The sequence below is a fragment of the Gambusia affinis genome, linkage group LG06, assembly GCF_019740435.1.
Source record: "Gambusia affinis linkage group LG06, SWU_Gaff_1.0, whole genome shotgun sequence".
NCBI lineage: Eukaryota > Metazoa > Chordata > Actinopteri > Cyprinodontiformes > Poeciliidae > Gambusia > Gambusia affinis.
In genome coordinates this window covers 5,440,932-5,459,994 of record NC_057873.1, presented here as the reverse complement: position 1 = coordinate 5,459,994, position 19,063 = coordinate 5,440,932, and the positions used below count along the sequence as shown (strand labels likewise).

Genomic DNA, 19,063 nt, shown 5'->3' with positions numbered 1-19,063 from the left:
TATCTGCATCTTTTTATGAGTTTTACTCACGTTTGACTAGCAGCTTGACGCCATGGGACTGAACAACGGTTTCCCCGGTAACAGGGTTCACGGCGCCGCACTTATACATGCCCTGGTTCTGGGCCGACACCGAGACAATCTGCAGGTTGCCGGATGGAAGTAATAAATAGTTATCTGAAAAGAGAGAACAGCACATTCAGTTACAGCGTTCAATGGGTTACATGTAACAAAAGTACAGAGCCGGGTGGAGAATCTTTCTTTTTTATGCAACACAAATCCTTCACCTTTCCTTCAGATTTCTGTTTCACCTCCTTTTGATAACCGATGCGTACTTTCCAGCTATGACTATTTTAGGATTTTATTATAAGAAGGGATGTTTGCAAGTAAATACGATTAATCGCATCTACATACGATTAATCGATTAATCGTATCTAAAAAAAAGTTCGTTTTTGTACAGTTTTGGTTTAATTACTGTTCTGAATGCTCTTTTTAAGCAATTTGCCTTATTCTGAGTAACTGATTAATTTATCAATTACTCAATTTGTTGATTATTTCAGTATATAATAATCATAATTAATAGTAAACATAATCACAATATGATTAAGAATTCCCCCCTTACACAATTAATTTTACCTAAGCATAAAATTAATTGTATAACTAATAAAACTAATGACAACAGAAAAACACTCTAAAAACAAACTACAACCAACTAAGTTAAACAAACAAACAAACAAATCTAAAATATACTTTTATGACAAGAACTGGAATACGTTTGTTTTGCAGAGAGCAGTGAGCGGTCTGGCTCTCCATCAGGAGTATGAAACAGACTAAATAAATCATTATTAAAGTTAAAATGTTCCGTGTTTACGTAGTTTCAAACAAACCTCTCGACTCCTCGATCCAGTCGCCTCTGACTCTCAGTTTGGGCCGAGCCGGCGGAGCGCTGCGCGGCAGTGGACACTCTATGACCGCCGTGCTGCCTTCCTGCGCCGACACCGCCGGCCGTCGGCCAGCTTCATACTCTGATATTTCTGCATGAAACGGAGAGAGGAAAACGCTCACTGAGCAGCGGCGCTACTTGAAGTGAAGCTGTTTGTGTTGGATCGCCGGGTTTGTTTATTGTTGCAGAGAGGGATTCGGTTCTTGCCGGATACGGCTTCCGATCGGGGTCAAGCACTTAACGCGTGGAGGCCAAGAGAAAGCAGCGTCCCAGCAGGAGCATAACACGCTTCCACACAGGAAAGCCCAAGGCTCATTAAGGATAGCAGTCAAGAGGCATCTGGACGGCTGCCTGACTAAAACTCCAACTGCTTCCTTCCCGTCTGCCACTCGGCGGCCGGCAGCCGAGGTTACTCTTCCTTTCTACTTGTCCGAAACGCATAAATGGACTTCCTTTACTCAAGGCCGCTTCCTCTCTTTCTTCAACATGAAGTGTGCAGAGTGGGATTATGATCCGTGTTGAGGCTGGGCGATACGTAGCGCGTTTTTATTCCTCCATTTGGGTTTTTACTGCGTCTAAAATCAGCCCAAACTCTTAAAAAAAAGGAAGAAAAATAAAAACGCACCCGGCTGTTTTGTAGCAACAAGTTTATGTTTTTTGGTGCCTGGAAAGTGAGCAGTTTGAAAAATATCTCGAATGTAACGTCACACATCAGCAGGCGCTGCACCGTTACCTAGCAACCTCAGCGGAACTCCACCCATCACCTAGCAACCCAAACTGAGTTCCGGCACTGTGTGCTTCCTTCAAAATTCAAAAATACAAGAGAAACTAAATGATGTGGTTAGGCAGGTCACAATAAGTAATAAATAAGTTAAAATTAAATTAAAACAAGCTCAATAATTTCTGCCTTTCTACCAAAAGTCGGATGACAAAAGTCTTCATTCAAGTGCTTCTTCTTTTTTAAGGATAATTTTATTTACAGATTTCATAATTCATTTTCTTTATTGTTTATGTTTAGTTTATTTATTTATTTAGGATATATAAAATGTCTCCCGGTTCCAGTGTTTAAAGTTTATTGATCTTTGAAACTGTGTTCTTGCACTATTACCATTATACTACCTGAATATGATCTAAAAAAAAACTATTTTAATATTTCTAGAAATAACTTCTGGGGCGATTTATTGTCCAGAAAATGTGTTATTGTGACAGGCCCAGATGTGGCAACTCATTAACTCAGAAGTCTTCAAAGAATTACAGTAAATGGTGAAGCAGGAAAAATCTCCTGTAGCAGTGTGTATTGAAGAAGCTTCTGACCAAAGACACTAAAAAAGGGTTGGCATCAGTCTATGGTGTTTCATTTTTTTTGCACAAAATCATTCTTAAATAAAAAGTTTATTGTCTGATCAGTTTTGGACTCCTTTCAGAGTGAGTTGTTTTAGGGTTTCTGTCACTTTAAATAAAGATTAGCTGCTGCTGGCCACGCCCCCAACTCAATGTTTACACTCACATGAAAATGACTGCATACAGATGTGCAGTTATACAACTGTACATCTTTGAAAAGCATTCGTCGAGCCCCCTACACAACCAACAAGAATGCAGCAAGTGGTTTCTGAATGGCAAGTCAACAAATGAACACTGTTCTCTTTTCCAGCAGCCATTGTACAACCAGCTGACCAAACGTACTGGAGCTTTGCTTGCGTTGCTTGGTGACGGGGTGGGTTCAGCTGAGGCTGAGGTTGCTGGGTAACGGAGCAACGCCCCTTGAATGTGTCTTAACAATCGGGAAGATTTTGAAATTGCTCCTTTTCCAGACACCAGAAACTGGCTGTGTGTATGTGTGTGTTTTTTTAAAGAGCTTTGGCTGTTTTTAAAAGCAGCTGAAGAACAAATGTGAATTATGTACTGAAACAACGGCCAGCTCTAATCTGCCTCCCTACCTGCTAAAGCCACCCGGGCAAGGCGGCTGGCCACGGCCGGCCCGCGGCCCCAGCGCGCCACACACTGATAGACGCCGGCGTGGTCGGGCCTGAGGCTGGAGATGACGAGAGAGCCGCGGCCAAGCTCCACCCCGGGCAGCGCGTCCCGGTCCAGGGGACGGCCTCGGAAGCGCCAGGAAACCGCCGCCGACGGCGGGCTCGCTGAGCACTGCAGATGGACCGCAGAACCCGGACTCTGGACCACAGAGGTTGGCTCAGAGCGGAGAGACGGATACTGAGCTGGAGAGAAAACATGACAGGAGAAACGGGTCCAGAAACGCGAATCATCCGACTGAACTGCATTACGACATACAGGCTGGGATTTCTCACTGATAACACTGGGAGGCTGCAGCACCCAGCAACACGTTTTCATTACTGATACAAAGAATTGGTGCAATTTGGAGATGATTAACAGTTCATCTGATTTTTAAACTATTCCTCCAAATGTGCCACAAACTGCAGCAACACCAGTTAGCAGTGGTGCATTAAATTAAATGAGGTCACTGTTTAAAAACTGATGGTATAAAAAATAAATGAATTGATAACTTCAAACAAGCTCCTGCTTCTTGTTGAAAAGCTACTTAAATGTTAATTTTGTGTTATTTCAAGTGCAATAAGATATTTGGAGTAGAAAGTAGACCAAAGATATTAACATAATTGATTACGATTAATCCATCATTAAGATAATCGTCAACTAATTTAGTAATCGATTAATTGTTAATTGCAGTATGAAGACTCAAGAAGAGGCTATTTGTTGAAAGAACAACATATTCAGAGCAGCGATTAAGCCAAAACTGTCCTATAACTATTACGTTTTGTATATAAAATTCTTTTTGTCTGTAAATAATTTCTACCCAGAACTCCTCAGGTTGCATAACTTTAGCTTCACTTAAATCAAATCCTGTAAAAATAAACATCTCCAATAATTAATCAGTTAATATAAAAGTTAAACAGATCTGCGTTAAGTCAAGCAGAAAGCGCTGAGCTTTTCACAAGTTGTAAATATTTTTCTTAGCTGCAGTTGATCAAATCGTTCCCTAAAGAAATCCTGTTATTCTATTTTAAGCAATGAAACGTTTAGTTTCTCATTCAAAAAAAGGAATCAAACACCTTGTTTATATTTTTATGCATTTCTAATGTTGCATTAAAAAAGGCTTGAGGGGTCAAATGAAGAATCTCTGGAACAAAACAATTTTTAAAAAATCCAATTAATCGCCAGAATAATTGACGGATAATTAATTTGTGAAATAATTTTTAGTTGTAGCCCAAATTACAAATCCAGATTCTCAGCTGAATGCCAAATATGGAAAATATTCTTATAATGTTTCCACATTTTGTGACTTTATAGCCTCATTTCAAATTGTATTAAATTAATCTCTTTTCTCAAATGCTACCCACAGATTTCCCACTGTGACAACAAAACTTGCAAAAGAGACGATAATCCAATTGTTTTCTGCTTGTTCTGGTTTCTATTATTTTTTTAAATGTATTTATTTATTTTTGCATTTTAAGCTTTAGATCAGGGGTGTCCAACCTGTGGCACATGGGCCATTGATGGCCCTTGAAATGATTTTGATCAGTCAAGTCAAAATTTGGCAACAAAATATAAAAAAACTGATGACCACAAATATTTGGATATTTTCTTGTCAAAAACTGTTTTTTACTTGATTTTATATCTTAAAGGATTTATAGATTTCATAAAAAATATGTTTATTAGAGAAGATAGAACTAAACGAAGGGATTTAAAAAATAAAATTCAGATGTTTTTATAAAGACGCCATAAAAAAAGAAAAGTAAGTTAAAGAGCCGGATTGTTACAGATGCATTTATAGAGCAAAAACAGTGGGAATTTTCAGTTTTGATCATTTAAGGGAAGAATAGTTCAAACTTACTTGAGCAGCTGATAATCTGGCTGAGCCACAGAACAGTGGACAGGAGGACCCTTAGGCCACTGTCCATGGCGGCCTTTGACCCCGGCCAGCGGCCGTGTTGCCTGCAGCGCGCGCCCTCGCCCGCTTAGAAAACCTGAAATACAAAACAAATTTAAAAATTACAAAAACAAACAGAAAAAAGGTGAGACTTTATGACTTGAAATTGATTTTATTGCCCAAATATTGTTCTTGTAAAACATTCCGGTTTTAATAGGCTTGATCTGTGAAGCGGCTGGGATGAGGATCAGTGCCTCCAAATCCGAGGCCATGGTCTTGAGCCGGAAAAGGGTAGAGTGCCTTCTCCGGGTCAGGGGGGTGTCCTGCCCCAAGTGGAGGAGTTCAAGTATCTCTGGATCTTGTTCAGGAATGGGGGAAGAAGGGAGCGGCAGATCGACAGGCGGATTGGCGCAGCGTCTGCCGTCAAGCGGGCGAATCCCAGGGAATCCCAAGGCGTTCCCAGGCCAGCCGAGAGACATCGTCCCTCCAGCGTGTCCTGGGTCTTCTCCTCCCGGTGGGACCTGACACCAAACCAGGGAGGCGTCCAGGAGGCATCCTGACCAGATGCCCCTCAACTGGCCCCTCTCGATGTGAAGGAGCAGCGGCTCTACTCTGAGTCCCTCCCGGATGACTGAGCTTCTCTCTCTAAGGGAGAGCCCAGCCACCCTACGGAGAAAACCCATTCCGGCCGCTTGTATCCGTGATCTCGTTCTTTCGGTCATGACCCAAAGCTCATGACCATAGATGAGGGTGGGAATGTAGATCGACCGGTAAATCGAGAGCTTCGCTTTTTGGCTCAGCTCTCTCTTCACCACGACGGACCGGTACAGCGCCCGCTTGACGGCAGACGCTGCACCAATCCGCCTGTCGATCTCCCGCTCCCTTCTTCCCCCATTCGTGAACAAGATCCCGAGATACTTGAACTCCTCCACTTGGGGCAGGACAAGTGGAGGAATAATATAAATAATAATATAATATAAATGATAAACGATACAATAAGTGAGGACATAAAGAGTCACATCACTACCAATATTCCCCACTTTCAGTCCCCGTGTTTCCTCCTCACCAGCAGAAGAGCCAGAGGACGAGAGGAGGCGCGTAATTAGGAGCATTCCTCCATCCTTTTCAACTCAAACCCCCTGAAAGCTCCTCCTCCTCCTCCTCCTCCATCCTCCTCCTCCTCGGCTTTGATCCTGGTTGGTAACCAGGCCTGGAGCCTCAGGCTGCACAGACAATGGCCGCCCAGCTGTGACATTCACGCCGGCGCTCCGGCGGCTCGCAGCCCTCGACGTTGGGGGCTGAGGGGGGTGGAAGGGAAAAGGCACGGCGCCTGGGTGGGATGGCAGGAGGGGAACAGGTTTCTAACCCTCATTCTTCAGGCTAAGAAGTTGTTTCAAATACCTGACAATCAGTCGGGTCAGTTTGCTTAGCCTCCTGTCGGAGAGCAGGAGCTCATTTCCAGTTCTGACGGAGACAAGTCAACCGATGCGAAGGAATTTAAAAAGCAAATGTAGTGAGCAGGACGCAAAAACACAAAATATTACCGACTGTTTTTGGTTCAAATACACTTTAAATAAGACAAAACCAGCGTAGAAAGATATAGGAGCTAGTTTTAATTCCTTAATATTTATATATCTCACTTATGACGGAATACATTTATTTTTTCATGAAATAATCTGCCAATGTAACTAGCATTTAAAAAAAAAAATATTAAGGAATTATTTACTTAAATTAATCTCCTATATCTTACAGAAAAGTTATTTGTAAGTTAGTTTTTTTTATTTTGGGTGTAATAAGATATTTGCACTTAACCAAAACTACTTGGTAAGATTTTGAGTTTTTGCAGTGAACAAATCTAACACAGCTTGGGAGAGAAAGTACACTGCAAAAACACAAATTACTACTCAGTATTTTTTAGTCTACTTAATAGTGTGGATATCTTGGTACATAAAAGTATTTTTTCACTTAAACAAGAGAAAAATGTCTTTATTTTAGTGAAATTATCTGCTAATATATCTATCAATATTAAAGAATTAATTTAAAACGAGCTCGTATAACTTACTGAAACGTGAATTTTAAGTTAGTTTTGTCTTATTTCCAGTGTACTACAGTATTTGCACTATAAACTAAACCAAAACTACTTGGTAAGATGTTGAGTTTTTGCAGTGAATAAATCCAACACAGCTTGGTGGAGTAAGTGCACTGCAAAAACCCAAAAGCATTTTTGGTCTAGTTTCTAGAGCAAATATCTTAGTACACTCAAAATAAGACTAAATTAATTTGTAAGTGGCTTTTCAGCAAAATACAGGAGTTTGTTTAGGTCAATAATTCATAATATTGATGGATAAATTCTATCAATATAGAATTTGATGGCAGATTATTTTACTTACAGCAAGACATTTTCCCCATGCTGTAAGTGAAATAATCTGCCATCAGTACTAGAACTTTTCATCAGTATTAAGAAAGTATCGACTTAAAACAAGCTCATCATATATCTTGCTGAAAGTTACTTATGAGTCAGTTTTGTACCGAGACATTTGCACAACAAACCGGAAAAAAAGTACTTGATAAGATTTTGTGTCTTTTGAAAATCCTTCAAGATTTGGCAACTTCTGCTGCTATAAACAGCAGAATCAACTTGTCAAGCTGTTTCTGCTCAGTTTAATTCTAATGCTAATCGGTTTAAATGTCAGAACTCCGGCCTTCCTGGTGTCACCCGACTCCATCTCTTCATCAGAAACCTGACAGAGAAGAGGAGGAGGAGGAGAAGAGAGGAGGAAGGAAATAATAAACTCTTCCAGCTCCTGGCTCACGCCCCCTTCTCACTCCGGGGTCAGGGGTCAAGGAAGAGCAGAGGGAGAGGTCACACCAGCGGGTGTCTGGCGGCCCCGGGTCGCCCTCGCTGCCTTTTCTTCCCAATTTAACACACAGAGTGAATGACTGGTGAGCAAAATCTGCTTTATTATTATCAACACTAACTGGAGGGCTGGACAATAAATCAATAATATATCAATATCAACAGATAATACACCTAATAGACTATTCAATGCATGAAACCGTCACCAAACCGCACAGCATTCTGGGGGATGAAGGCAGAGGAACGAGTTTAGCTGATCAGCCTCTCAAAGTGAACTAAGAAAGGCTAGTTCTCACTCACCCTTCCATTACCTAGCAACTCTCTGGTTACCTAGCAACAACTTGTTGAGTAACTGGCGCAGGAGCAGTTTAAAGTTTTGCCACTGTGCTTCGTAGCTGCTTAAAACTAAAACAGCTAATCAGTCTGTGCTGACCCAAAGAAGCTGAAAATGGCATGAAAATGTAATTTCTCTATAGAAACGATGTTCACCTGTTCATACTAAAACATGATGTGTTGTCATTCTTTCAACAACAACAAATGCTAAACTTGTATCCACTTATGTTGTGGCTCCTAAAGAGAATCTGTCAAGATTAGCATCAGGAGGACAAAGCTTTATAAAACCCATAACTGGGAAAATCAGCTACAAAACATTTGCTAAGTGATGCTATCTGTGCTGTTTTAACCCCAATAAGCTAACGATGGCGTTAAAATGTCAGAGTTTTAGAGGGACTATTTCTCACACATGGTGCAACATCATCCTTTCTATCAATAATAAAAAAAGACGGGCGTGCTGTGGTGGCGTAGGGGATAGTGCAACCCACATTTGGAGGTCTTCAGTCCTCGACGCGGTGGTCGCGGGTTTGATTCCCGGACCCGGCCGACGTTTGCCGCATGTCTTCCCTCCTCTCCTTCCCCCTTCCTGTCAGCCTGCTGTCAAATAAGGGACACTAAGGGACACTAAAGGACACTAAAGGACACCAGAGCCCAGAAAAAGACCACCTACTCCAGGGAGGCTAATAAACTACTAGTAGTTTGAATGTTGGTTCATCCTCGTGTATATGACTCAAATAGAAATCTGAACTTGTCAAAACTAGAATCTGGAGGCAAAAGATTTACAAAAAAACCATACATGGGAAATGACTACAAAATATGTTAACAGTTTTAACCCCTAGAACAGGGATGGGCAATGCTGGTCCTGGAGGGCCGGTGTCCTGCAACTCTTAGAGTCTCCCTGATCCAACACGCCTGATTCCAACACCTGAATCACGTCCAAATGCAGTCAGGTTCTCCAGAGTCCTGCTAATGACCTCATTATTTGACTCTGGTGTGTTGAAGTAGAGATGCATCTAAAGGTTGCAGGAAACCGGACCTCCAGGACCAGGAGTGCCCACCCCTGGCCTAGAAGCTAAAGATGCTAACTGTGCTAACCCAAAGAAGCTCAAGATTGTGTCAAAATGACAACTCCATGTTCATTTTGTCTTGGTTTTTAAAGAGTTAAACAAAGTTTTATAGTGATTGTTTCTACCTCATGGTGTGACATTAGACTTTCTTTCAATAAAAAAAATAATAATGACATGGAAGCCAGAAAACTGCTGCTAGTTTTAATGTTAGCTTATCCTCTTAAATTATGGGTCTTAAAGAGAAATCTGAAAATTAGTATCAGGAGGCAAAAGCTTCACAAAAAACAAAATTTTCTCTCTGGTGCTACCTGTGCTAACCACTGGAAGCTAATATTTGTATTAAAATGTAATTTCTCTGTTTTTAAAGAGTAAAACTGAGTTTTACAGTGACTGCTCTTTCTTACACATGGTGTGACATCACCCTCTTTCAACAACAGGAAAGAAAGACGGCTTACGCCAACAAAGCTAGAAAACCACCATTGCTTTGAATGTTTTATCGCAGCTCTTAAAGATAATCTCCCAAAATTAGTGTCAGGAAGCAAAAGCTTTACAAAAAGTCCAACAGCTGGGAAACAAGGTACAAAATTCCAGTTGTTGCATCTCCAAACAGTGCAGAACATTTTAGTGAAAAAGACACCGAAGAGACAAAAGAGCTGATCAAAATGGAAACGCAACCCCCTCTCGTATACTGAAACCCATCATTATTGACTAAGTATGTGGAAATTTGATGCTGGGGCTCAGAGTCGCACCTCAGGATGTATATTCTTTGCATTTCCAGCTCAGGTTTAAATGTGAGCATGCTCAGTCAGGCACATCAACCCACATCAGACAGAGGCTGGCGTTTCTCCATCTCACAGGTCGCAACAGGTCCTGCACGCTGCCCCCATGTCAGCGCTGGAAACTCCTGCCGCTGCCGGAATAATGATATATAATTACAAAGATAACAACAGTGCTGGAACAATGCGCTGCCAAGCACGGGCACTTTGGCACAAGGTACAGTAAGACGCCGGAGATGATTCTGTATCCGTCTTATTTCTACTCTCATCTCGGCTCGTAGATCCGTTGGGCCGTGAACTTCCAAATGGATGCCCTTGTGTAAACACACACAGCTGCCTTATCGGGCCCGTCGATCTGCCGGAACGAGGAAACAAAGGGGCATCATTCCTGGTTCTTATCTGTTTGGCTTTTTCCTGTGACATCCGCCACCATGAAGCCTCCTGCTCAGTGGAGACGGACACCATGAGGCTCAGAGTCCGACCCTCTGCAGGCCACAGCGGCCGCAGCGAAAAGAAACCCAAGCTTCCTCTAAAGACTAAACTCAGAGTAGCTTTTAAATAAAGGAACCCAAACGACGAACCAAACGCTACTAGAGTGTTAAAGTGTAGCTAGCAAAACCCCGCCACCAACAAAGTTTGAAAAACTCCAAAGTGGGCGGAGCCAATATACGCTAAGGGGCGTGGCCAAGTGGGAGGCGGAGTCATAGTGGGTCTTTCCACACCAAGTAGTTTATTGCAGTAGTAGAAATCTTACAGAAATAACTGATCTGTGTGCTGACTGCTTTAAAAAGTTTTTTTTTTTTTAAATCTTCTGTCTCAACGTCAAATGTTTGGCAACTAAAACTGATTTCTTTTTTTTTTTAATGCAAGGTATCAACTTTCATTTCTACTTATAAACATTTCTGAATCTCAGTGTAATTTATATTGATGCTCTTATTTTGAAATGTAATTTTCAACAACCAACACAGTTCTCAGAAGTCTGGACAGGAAGTGGCTCGCGCCATCTTGGTAGGAAAGCACAGCGCAAAGCATAGATGAGCCACAACGTCCAGACCAACAAAGAGAAAGTACAGCTCTGGAGAACATTAAGAGACACTTAAAATGACCAGGTTCTCTGATTTTACTTCTTATATTATATATTTGAGTAAAATGTACATCTTTTATTCTATGAACTGCTGACAACATGTCTCCAAAATGCCGAGCAGAAAATTTAGCATTTTTTTGCAGAGAATGACAAAAAATAAGCAGTGCTTTCAGACCTCAAATAAAGCAAAGAAAACAAGTTTATCTTCATTTAGAAGTTTATCTTCCTGAGTTGATGTTTCAACTCAGGAAGAGATCAGAAATCAGTATTTGGTGGAAAAACCAGGAGGTTTTCAGTGGGTTCAGTGCAGTGGACTCTTAGTTTTTTTCCAGACCTGCATGTTTGCACTTTTGACCAACGAGCAAGAGAAATATAAACAAAATGGCTGCTGTCAGGATCAACCATCATGAGATAGATAACGGATGATGTGGACAAACTGCCTCCCACCTCCTACCATGACATAGTTCACCACTTGGTGCATAAAAAAAGTAAAATCAAGCAAATCATTTTTTGTAGTAGTGGTAAATCCAAAAATTTAAACAATATTTTGTACATTTGCTGTATTAAAATAAATGTATCTAGTTGTTTCACTTTCTGTCAAAACATTTACTGTATTTACCCAAGTTTAATAAATTAAATTTAAGTTGATTTGGATGCAGCAAAGTCACATTTTTAGTAGTAGACATGGTTCTATTTATAATAAAAGCTACTGTTAAATTAAAAAACCCAGAATACTTTGGGTTGTTGTAAGAAAATTATGTTTGTTATAATTTTACCCTCATCACAAATAAAAAGTCTCCATCTACATCACATCCAGATATGCATTATTCTTGAATTTCAGTTGATGGGCCGCAACAAATCAGTTCCAGGGCCACAAATGGCCCCCGCGCCGCACTCTAAAACTTTGAGACTTAAAGCCTCAAGAAATTAAGAAATTAGATTTGTTTCATGAATTCTATTAAACTCATCTTTGGTTGTAAAATATTTGAAGATAAAGCTAAAAAAACAACAACATAATCCATGGTACTAATTGCTTTATTTGAGCAAAACATGATAATTACATCATTATCTAACATTTATTGCAGTTTGGTCTGTTTTTGGATGTCAGCGAGTTCAAGCGGGAAAGTTGCTTGACTTGTAAATTTTTAACTGACATCTGGTTTAAAGGTTTGAAATGTTTTGGTTTGATGCAGCATCTTCACTTATTCATAAACTTTTCACAGTAAACTCAAACGGTTTTCAAGCAGGGTTACTTTTCAAACTTTTCCAGCACTTCACTTTGGAGTTAAAATAAAACTGAACTAAAGAAGACAGTTTCAATTCATTATATGACATCATTTCTTACTGCCATTACTGTTAAAAAAAAAATCCCAATTTCAAAAACATATAAAATACGAGAGCACCTTTATTTAAATTACACAGATCAAGAACTTATTGAGCTATGAGGAATAATAAATATTCATTACAGTGAACAAATCATCTTGTGTTGAGGCAAATTACCTTCCTGCTCAAATTAAACAAGCAAATATTATGAAAATTATACATTTTGCACGGTTTTGTACTTCCGTTTGGATCTTTGCTGATCTAAAGGAAGTTCAAGCACTTAAAAAAAACAGCAAGTTAATATTTTTTGGTGTTTCAAAAACTTTCTGAATGCAACGTCACAAATCAGCAGCCACTGCACCGTTACCTAGCAACCACAGCAAAGTTCCGCCCGTTACCTAGCAACCCATCCTGAGCTCCAGCATGTTTGGCCAGCTGGTTTATGTACCGTTTAGTGGCTACGTTTTGTTGCCGACTTAACAAAAACCACTTGCTGCATTCTTGTTGGTTGCGCAGAAGCCTCCATTAATGCTTTTCAAAGACGTACGGTGGTATAATGGCTCATCTGTTTGCAGCCATTTTTACAGGAAGGTGTAAACGTTGAGTTGGGGGTGGGGTGTGGCCAAGAGCAGCTTATTTAGATTTAAAGTGACAGGAGACCCTAAAACATCTCATTCTGAAAGGAGCTGAGCAGATTCACATCTCATCACCTAAGAATGATGGTGTGGAAAAAATTTAATTCTTTATCCCATAAATCTATCCTAACCCTATTGAAGGAAGCATAAGGGATCACCTTTATGCACAAGATAATCACCTGACCTTCTATAAGGCGTTTCTACAGAATATCAAACCTTTAAAAACACACTTTTTAAGGATTTCAGGCACTAAAAATCCAACTTGCATCCAGGAAATCATCTTAAAATACAGGAACCCAGCGGGATCCCTGGTGATGACACAGGAGAAAATAAACACAAAGCCTGGATCCCCTCCGGGGAGGGAAGCAGATCAGAGTTATCAGGCGGCTAGCACCTGCACTTTGTTTTTGTTTTTTAACCCTCCAGCCTGTAGGAACTACTTAAAGCCCCATTTACCCCCGTCATGTGGGGCAGGGCCCACATCCCCGTCCTACTGGGTAAACAGCCACAAAAGCATCAAAGAGCCGGAGGGCAGAGGAAGAACAGGTCACAACTTGGTGCAGGGGGCCCGGCCTGTTCCTTCACAACGCCGCGCCGAAAGCAAACAGAAGCTCATGGATGCGATAACCGGCACCAATCGGGTCCAAATTAAACCAGGGATTCATGTAAAAACAACCGGGTGCAGCAGATCAGCGGGGCGGAAGAGGCGGAGCAAGTCTTTCCTGGACCGGTGGTCCAATCCGACCCGTGATTCACGTGCTGAATGCCCCGAACCCGTCTGCACTCGCCCCGCGTCTCACCGACCGACGATCCGCAGCGAACACATTCCTCCGATCCACAGAGGGACGAGAAACCCGAACGAGACGGCAGGAAGTTCTGCACGGAGGGACGGGGGCAGGAGGGCAACAAGAGGGCAAATTTCCTCATCCTCTGCTTTTAGTTCAGCTCAGGTACCACAGAGTATCAGAACCACTCAGAAAAATGTCAACAAAGTTACGAAGAAACACGTATGTCAATATAATATGACAATAAACTTGATATTATAGTAATAATACATATTATCCTCATATTATTTCAACTTTATTCTTGTAATATAATGATTTATAATTGTAATATTAGAACTATCCTTATAATATGACTTTATTCTTATATTGTTTCATCTTTATCGTCTTATTTCGACTTTATTCTTGTAATATTACGTTTTTGTAATGATGTTATTCTTAAATTATAAATTTATTTTCCTAATATGACTTTATTCTCATATTATTTTTACCTTATTCTTGTATTATTTCCAATTTATTCTCATATTTCAACTTCATTCTGGATATTTTATTTTTTAAATTAATTCTTATTATGGTTCCATCATATTAAGGGAAACTTCATTGATTGTTTTAAATGTCCAGTTTTCCCATGGAGCGTATTTAATATTTTCTTTATTTATAATTCTTCAGGTACAACATTTTCAAGAAGCAACTTAAACTATCTAGTAAAAACCACATTATGCTGAAAATAATGCTTAAAAAATTGGGAACTTTGACTGCAACCTTTTGAAAAAGGTTTCAGAAAATCAGAAATTTTATTCTGAAAGAATCAAAAAAACGTTGCGACATCCTGGAGGGGCTGATTCTAGAAACTAATGAGTGGAGACAGGATCTTCTGGTTGAGCCCAACTCCGTCTGATTAAAGTCTTTATTAAAGGAGGAAGGAAAGGGAGGGATGAGAACGAAGGGAGAGAAAGACGGTGGGAGTTGGAAAGAGGTGAAGGGAGTTGGGGTCAGAAAGCTGAGTAATTTTATCGAACTGTGAGAGGTAGAAACCACATTCAAGAGCTTTTAGAGGATCCACAATGCAAGCTAGCTGCTTTCTCAGTTGGAGAAATAACGTCGTTTATGTTCACTTTAAAGGTATCACGATAATCAGTCAATATCAATAATTATTGATTATTTTTTTGTTTTAAATCTCTGAAATACTGCCAGCCTGGGGTCGTGACCTTTCCTGTTTCATCCACATTTTTCAGTCCAAGCTGTTGTTGTTTTTTGTTTGTTTGTTTCAAGCAGTTATGAGGCACAGTGGAGAAACATTAAACTGCTGCAGCACCAGCCACTCTAAAGGTCGTTGCTAGGTAACCAAGGAATCAGTGAGTTGCTAGGTAACCGAAGAGTGAGAGAGCTGGTTGACATCTTCCATCTGCCTACATATAATCAATAACAATCCATATCGCCATAGATGTGTGATCATGTCAATAGATAAACGGTCCAATAGAATATTCAATATATAGAATATTTACTAGACGCCGAGCCAGAACCGCACAGCATTCTGGGAGATGTAGGCAGAGGAAAGGCTTTAGCCACTCAACCTCACGGCTAGCAAAGCAAGGTTGCTGGAATCAACTAACTCACTCACTCTTCAGTTACCTAGCAACTCACTCACTCTTCTGTTACCTAGCAACTCACTCACTCTTCTGTTACCTAGCAACAACTGTTGACAATAAATAATTAGGTGTTGTTGCTTTTATCTCTTTTAGCTAGCAGCAAAGCTAAAGCTTAAGGAAATGACATGTTAGGAAACGTCCTCAAAGCTAGGGTTAAAGGAACGCCCTCTTTAGGGCGTAGCTTAGATAGAGGCCAACAAAGGGAATGGAAAACTTATTTGATGCCATTTTGTCCTGCTAACTCCTAAAGGTAGCATGAGAAATGGACCAGCTGTATTTTGCTATTAATGAATTCAACTCACTGATTCTTCTTCAACTTCATACATCAAGAACTTAACATGGAGAACGGATAAATTCTCCACACAACCTACTGAGCAGCTGGCGCAGCAGCAGTTTAAGGTTTCGCCACTCTGCCTCTTAAATGCTTGAAAGTGAATAATAAGAGTGTGGAGTGAAAACTGGATAAAACAGGAACGGTTCCGCCACCAGTCTGGCAGCATTTCAGATATATTTTTAAAAAACTAATCAATAATTATCAGTATTGACTCATCTAAAATACTTTTATCGTGATAAGATTTTCAGACAAAGAAGGGAAGGAAGGAATTAAACTCCTTATGTTATGGAAAGATGATCAACCCTCTTGAAATAGGAGAAAATTCAGGATTTTAAGATCAATCAACTTCAGATTTATTCATTAATCGACCAGTAGTGTTCCAGCTTTAAACCCGCTGCCATTGCTACAGACAATCGAAGCATGTTTTCGGTTTCCGGACGGAGCTTCAGCCGTCCTGGAGGTGACAAAGAGGCCAAGGCGGCCCCAGAGCGCTCTGACGCCAAAGTCCCTGCGTCCGCTGCCGTGGAGCGGGATCAGACTGGCGGAGGAATGAAAGGCGAGGCCCTCGGGGATCAGACAGTCACATCCCACAAAGCCCTGTTTACCAAGGACACACACACCCCCGCCTCCTCCCCACAACGCCTCTGTTCACCCAGAAGCCCGACTCTCCCCGAGTGCCAGGGCCGGGACCTGGGAGACCGCGCTAATTCCCGCCTGAGGCGCAGAGAAAGGGAGACGGAGCCGCTGAACGGTACAGTATGTGAAACCCCGTTTTAATTGGCGATTGTTCTGGAACGTCTTGTTTTTCCTGGGAATCTGCGAGGCGGCCCGGTTGTTTCCCAAGGTCCTGAACAGCAGGGATTAACCGCGGGGAGGAGACTCAATAGCGCCTCGGACACTGGAAACAGATCTCCGAGTATCGCTGCCAAACAAGGCCACCTTCAAGACCTTTTGCAAAGCGCATGTAACTAACAACCCTGGGCCTTTGTGTGGGCCCTCTGGGCGCTTCCAGCTGATTTCACAGGCCTTTCAGCCATTAGTGCAGACAGAAAGGTAATGCTGAGGGATCGCAGGAATGCTCAATGCGGCTCTTCTTGGCCAAAACGAACGAAATGTCAAAACCTGGAACTGAAATAAATAAAATCAGTAATTAAATGGGGAAAATCTATAACTAACTGGAATTATATTGTACGTTTATAAAACTAAAACTAAAACTAGAGCCATGCTATAAAGACTTGGATATAATAATTGTTTTTTGGATTAACCAATTAGTAACTGAGTAGAAAAGGTGCTTAACAAACATTTTTTTCTTACACAATGTGAACCAAGTGACGCTAAAAATGTCACTTGAGGAGAAAAACAAAAGTTTTTTTTTATCATAAATACAAAATGTATAAATTTCTTATTCAGTTTTGACTTAATTACTTCTCTGAATATGCTGTTCTTTCAGTAAATTGCCTTTTTTGAGTTTGTATCCCCCAATAAACAATTAATCTGCTACTGAATTAGGTGACAATTACTTCAAAAATTGATTGATCACGATTAATCTGATTAATTGTTTCGTTCAAAAATACAAAAATCAACTGAATTTCACTGCTTTGCACCAAAGTGTGTCAAGGATTACAAAATGTAAACACGATTAATCAATCAGATTAATCGGAAAAAATGCTTTTCATCTTAAAATGTAATCATTTCTGTACAGTTTTGGTTTAATTACTGCTCTAAAAATGTTGTTTTTTTAAGTCTATATACTCAAAATTAGTTGGCAATTACTTCAATAATCAATTAATCACTATTAATCGTTTCATCCCTACAAACATCAACTGAATTTGACATCCTGTATGTAACTTCATAACCGTTTTAGAATCGGATAAAATTAGTTTCTTCCAACAGAATCTGGTCCAAATTGTGACCGTTTTAACAGAATACGAGCCGAAGTTATTAAAGTGAACCAAAACGATCAAAACTATGAAAACATTTTTGATAACTGAAATAAAAACAGTAATTAATGTGACAAGCCAAACCGCCGGTAAATTACGGCGCTCCATAATCCTCCTGACGACGTTTACGATAGTTTGCAAAATGGCGACAGCAAAAGTTGAGATAAAACACCAGTTCAACTATAATAACATTTTTGAAAATGGTATTTTCTGTAGGCCTGTCTCAATAAGAACATGAATTAACCGCCTGCTAAATTAAGACAAGCTTAATTTCCATTTGCGTGATTTATCGTTTTTCTCCTTCTACCAAAAACTGAATGACAAAAAGCTCCAGTCTGGTTCTTTGGTCTCAACCAGTCGCCTTTTTTGAAGGGTAATTGTTTTTTCAGGCACTTTATAATTCATTTTATTTGTTGTTTGGTTTATTTATTTTGTTTATTTAAAATGTCTTCCAGTTCCAGTGTTAAATGTTGATTATAATTTAAAGTTTATTGATCTTTGAGAACGTGTTTCTATTGTGCTATTGATATTATATTATTTGAAAATCGTCTCCAGACAAAATTATTGTTTATCGGCAAAACGTCTGAGACAACTAATGAAAACTAAACTGAAACCAAAAAACATTAACAAATAAAAACTATCAAACGCACTCTAAAAAACGTATTAAAACCAACTGATTTAGACGAAACTAAACTACTATAACCCTGGTCCTAGTAGACTCCAGTGAGTCTCATTCCCCACAGGAAGGGGCGGGGCCTGCGCAGGAAGTCACAGATATCCGTCCTGGTTAGAGGGATGATGGCAAAACATGCTGATGTGATCCAGAGATGAGGAAAACTTTCATCAGCAGTGCCCCGCGTCTCTGGGGATGCAGAGATCGGACCCATCTGCCATGATGATGGAGTCCATCGTAACCATGGCAACAAGTTCCGCCCAGCGTGTTCCTGATTGGTTCCCGACGCCACAAACAAAAAGGTTCTCAAGCTGCGGTACCGGTACCACTGGTGGTACTTTGGTTACCCTAACAACTATTTTAGTAACCGATTTTTCTGATGATTAATCGGTTAAAGAAAAATGTAATTTAGCCTCAATTTTTTTAAGAATATTGGAAAAACATTGAAAGAGTAAAATAAACAGTTAAGGTCTTTTTTAAATGAGGTTTCAAATGTATGCTATGTAGGGGTGCAACTAATGATTATTTTTGTAATCGATTATTCTGACGATTAATCGGGTAAAACAAATACAGTAATTTAACTTCTTCACTTTTTATACAATTCTAAAAATACATTGTGAGAGGAAAATAAACAAATTTATTTACTTTTAAAATGAGGTTTCAAATTTATGTTATCAAGGGCTGCAACTAATTTTAGTAATCGATTATTATATTGATTATTCTGATGATTAATTGGTTCATAAAATTGGCACCTTCTGCAGATTTT

At 40.1% G+C, this 19,063-nt stretch overlaps 1 protein-coding gene across 2 annotated transcripts in view; it reads right to left on the bottom strand.

The window, feature by feature from the left end:
* The window catches only part of cdon (cell adhesion associated, oncogene regulated), a 58,941-nt gene that overhangs the window by 24,473 nt on the left and 15,405 nt on the right, over nt 1-19,063 (bottom strand). For both annotated transcript variants that reach the window (XM_044119577.1, XM_044119578.1), the window contains exons 2-5: nt 4,809-4,941; nt 2,878-3,156; nt 885-1,031; nt 31-174 (exon numbers count right to left, since the gene is read on the bottom strand). In XM_044119577.1, coding sequence (XP_043975512.1) covers nt 31-174; nt 885-1,031; nt 2,878-3,156; nt 4,809-4,875 — 637 coding nt within the window. In that variant the 5' untranslated portion in view covers nt 4,876-4,941. The remainder of the gene's footprint in view (nt 1-30; nt 175-884; nt 1,032-2,877; nt 3,157-4,808; nt 4,942-19,063) is intronic.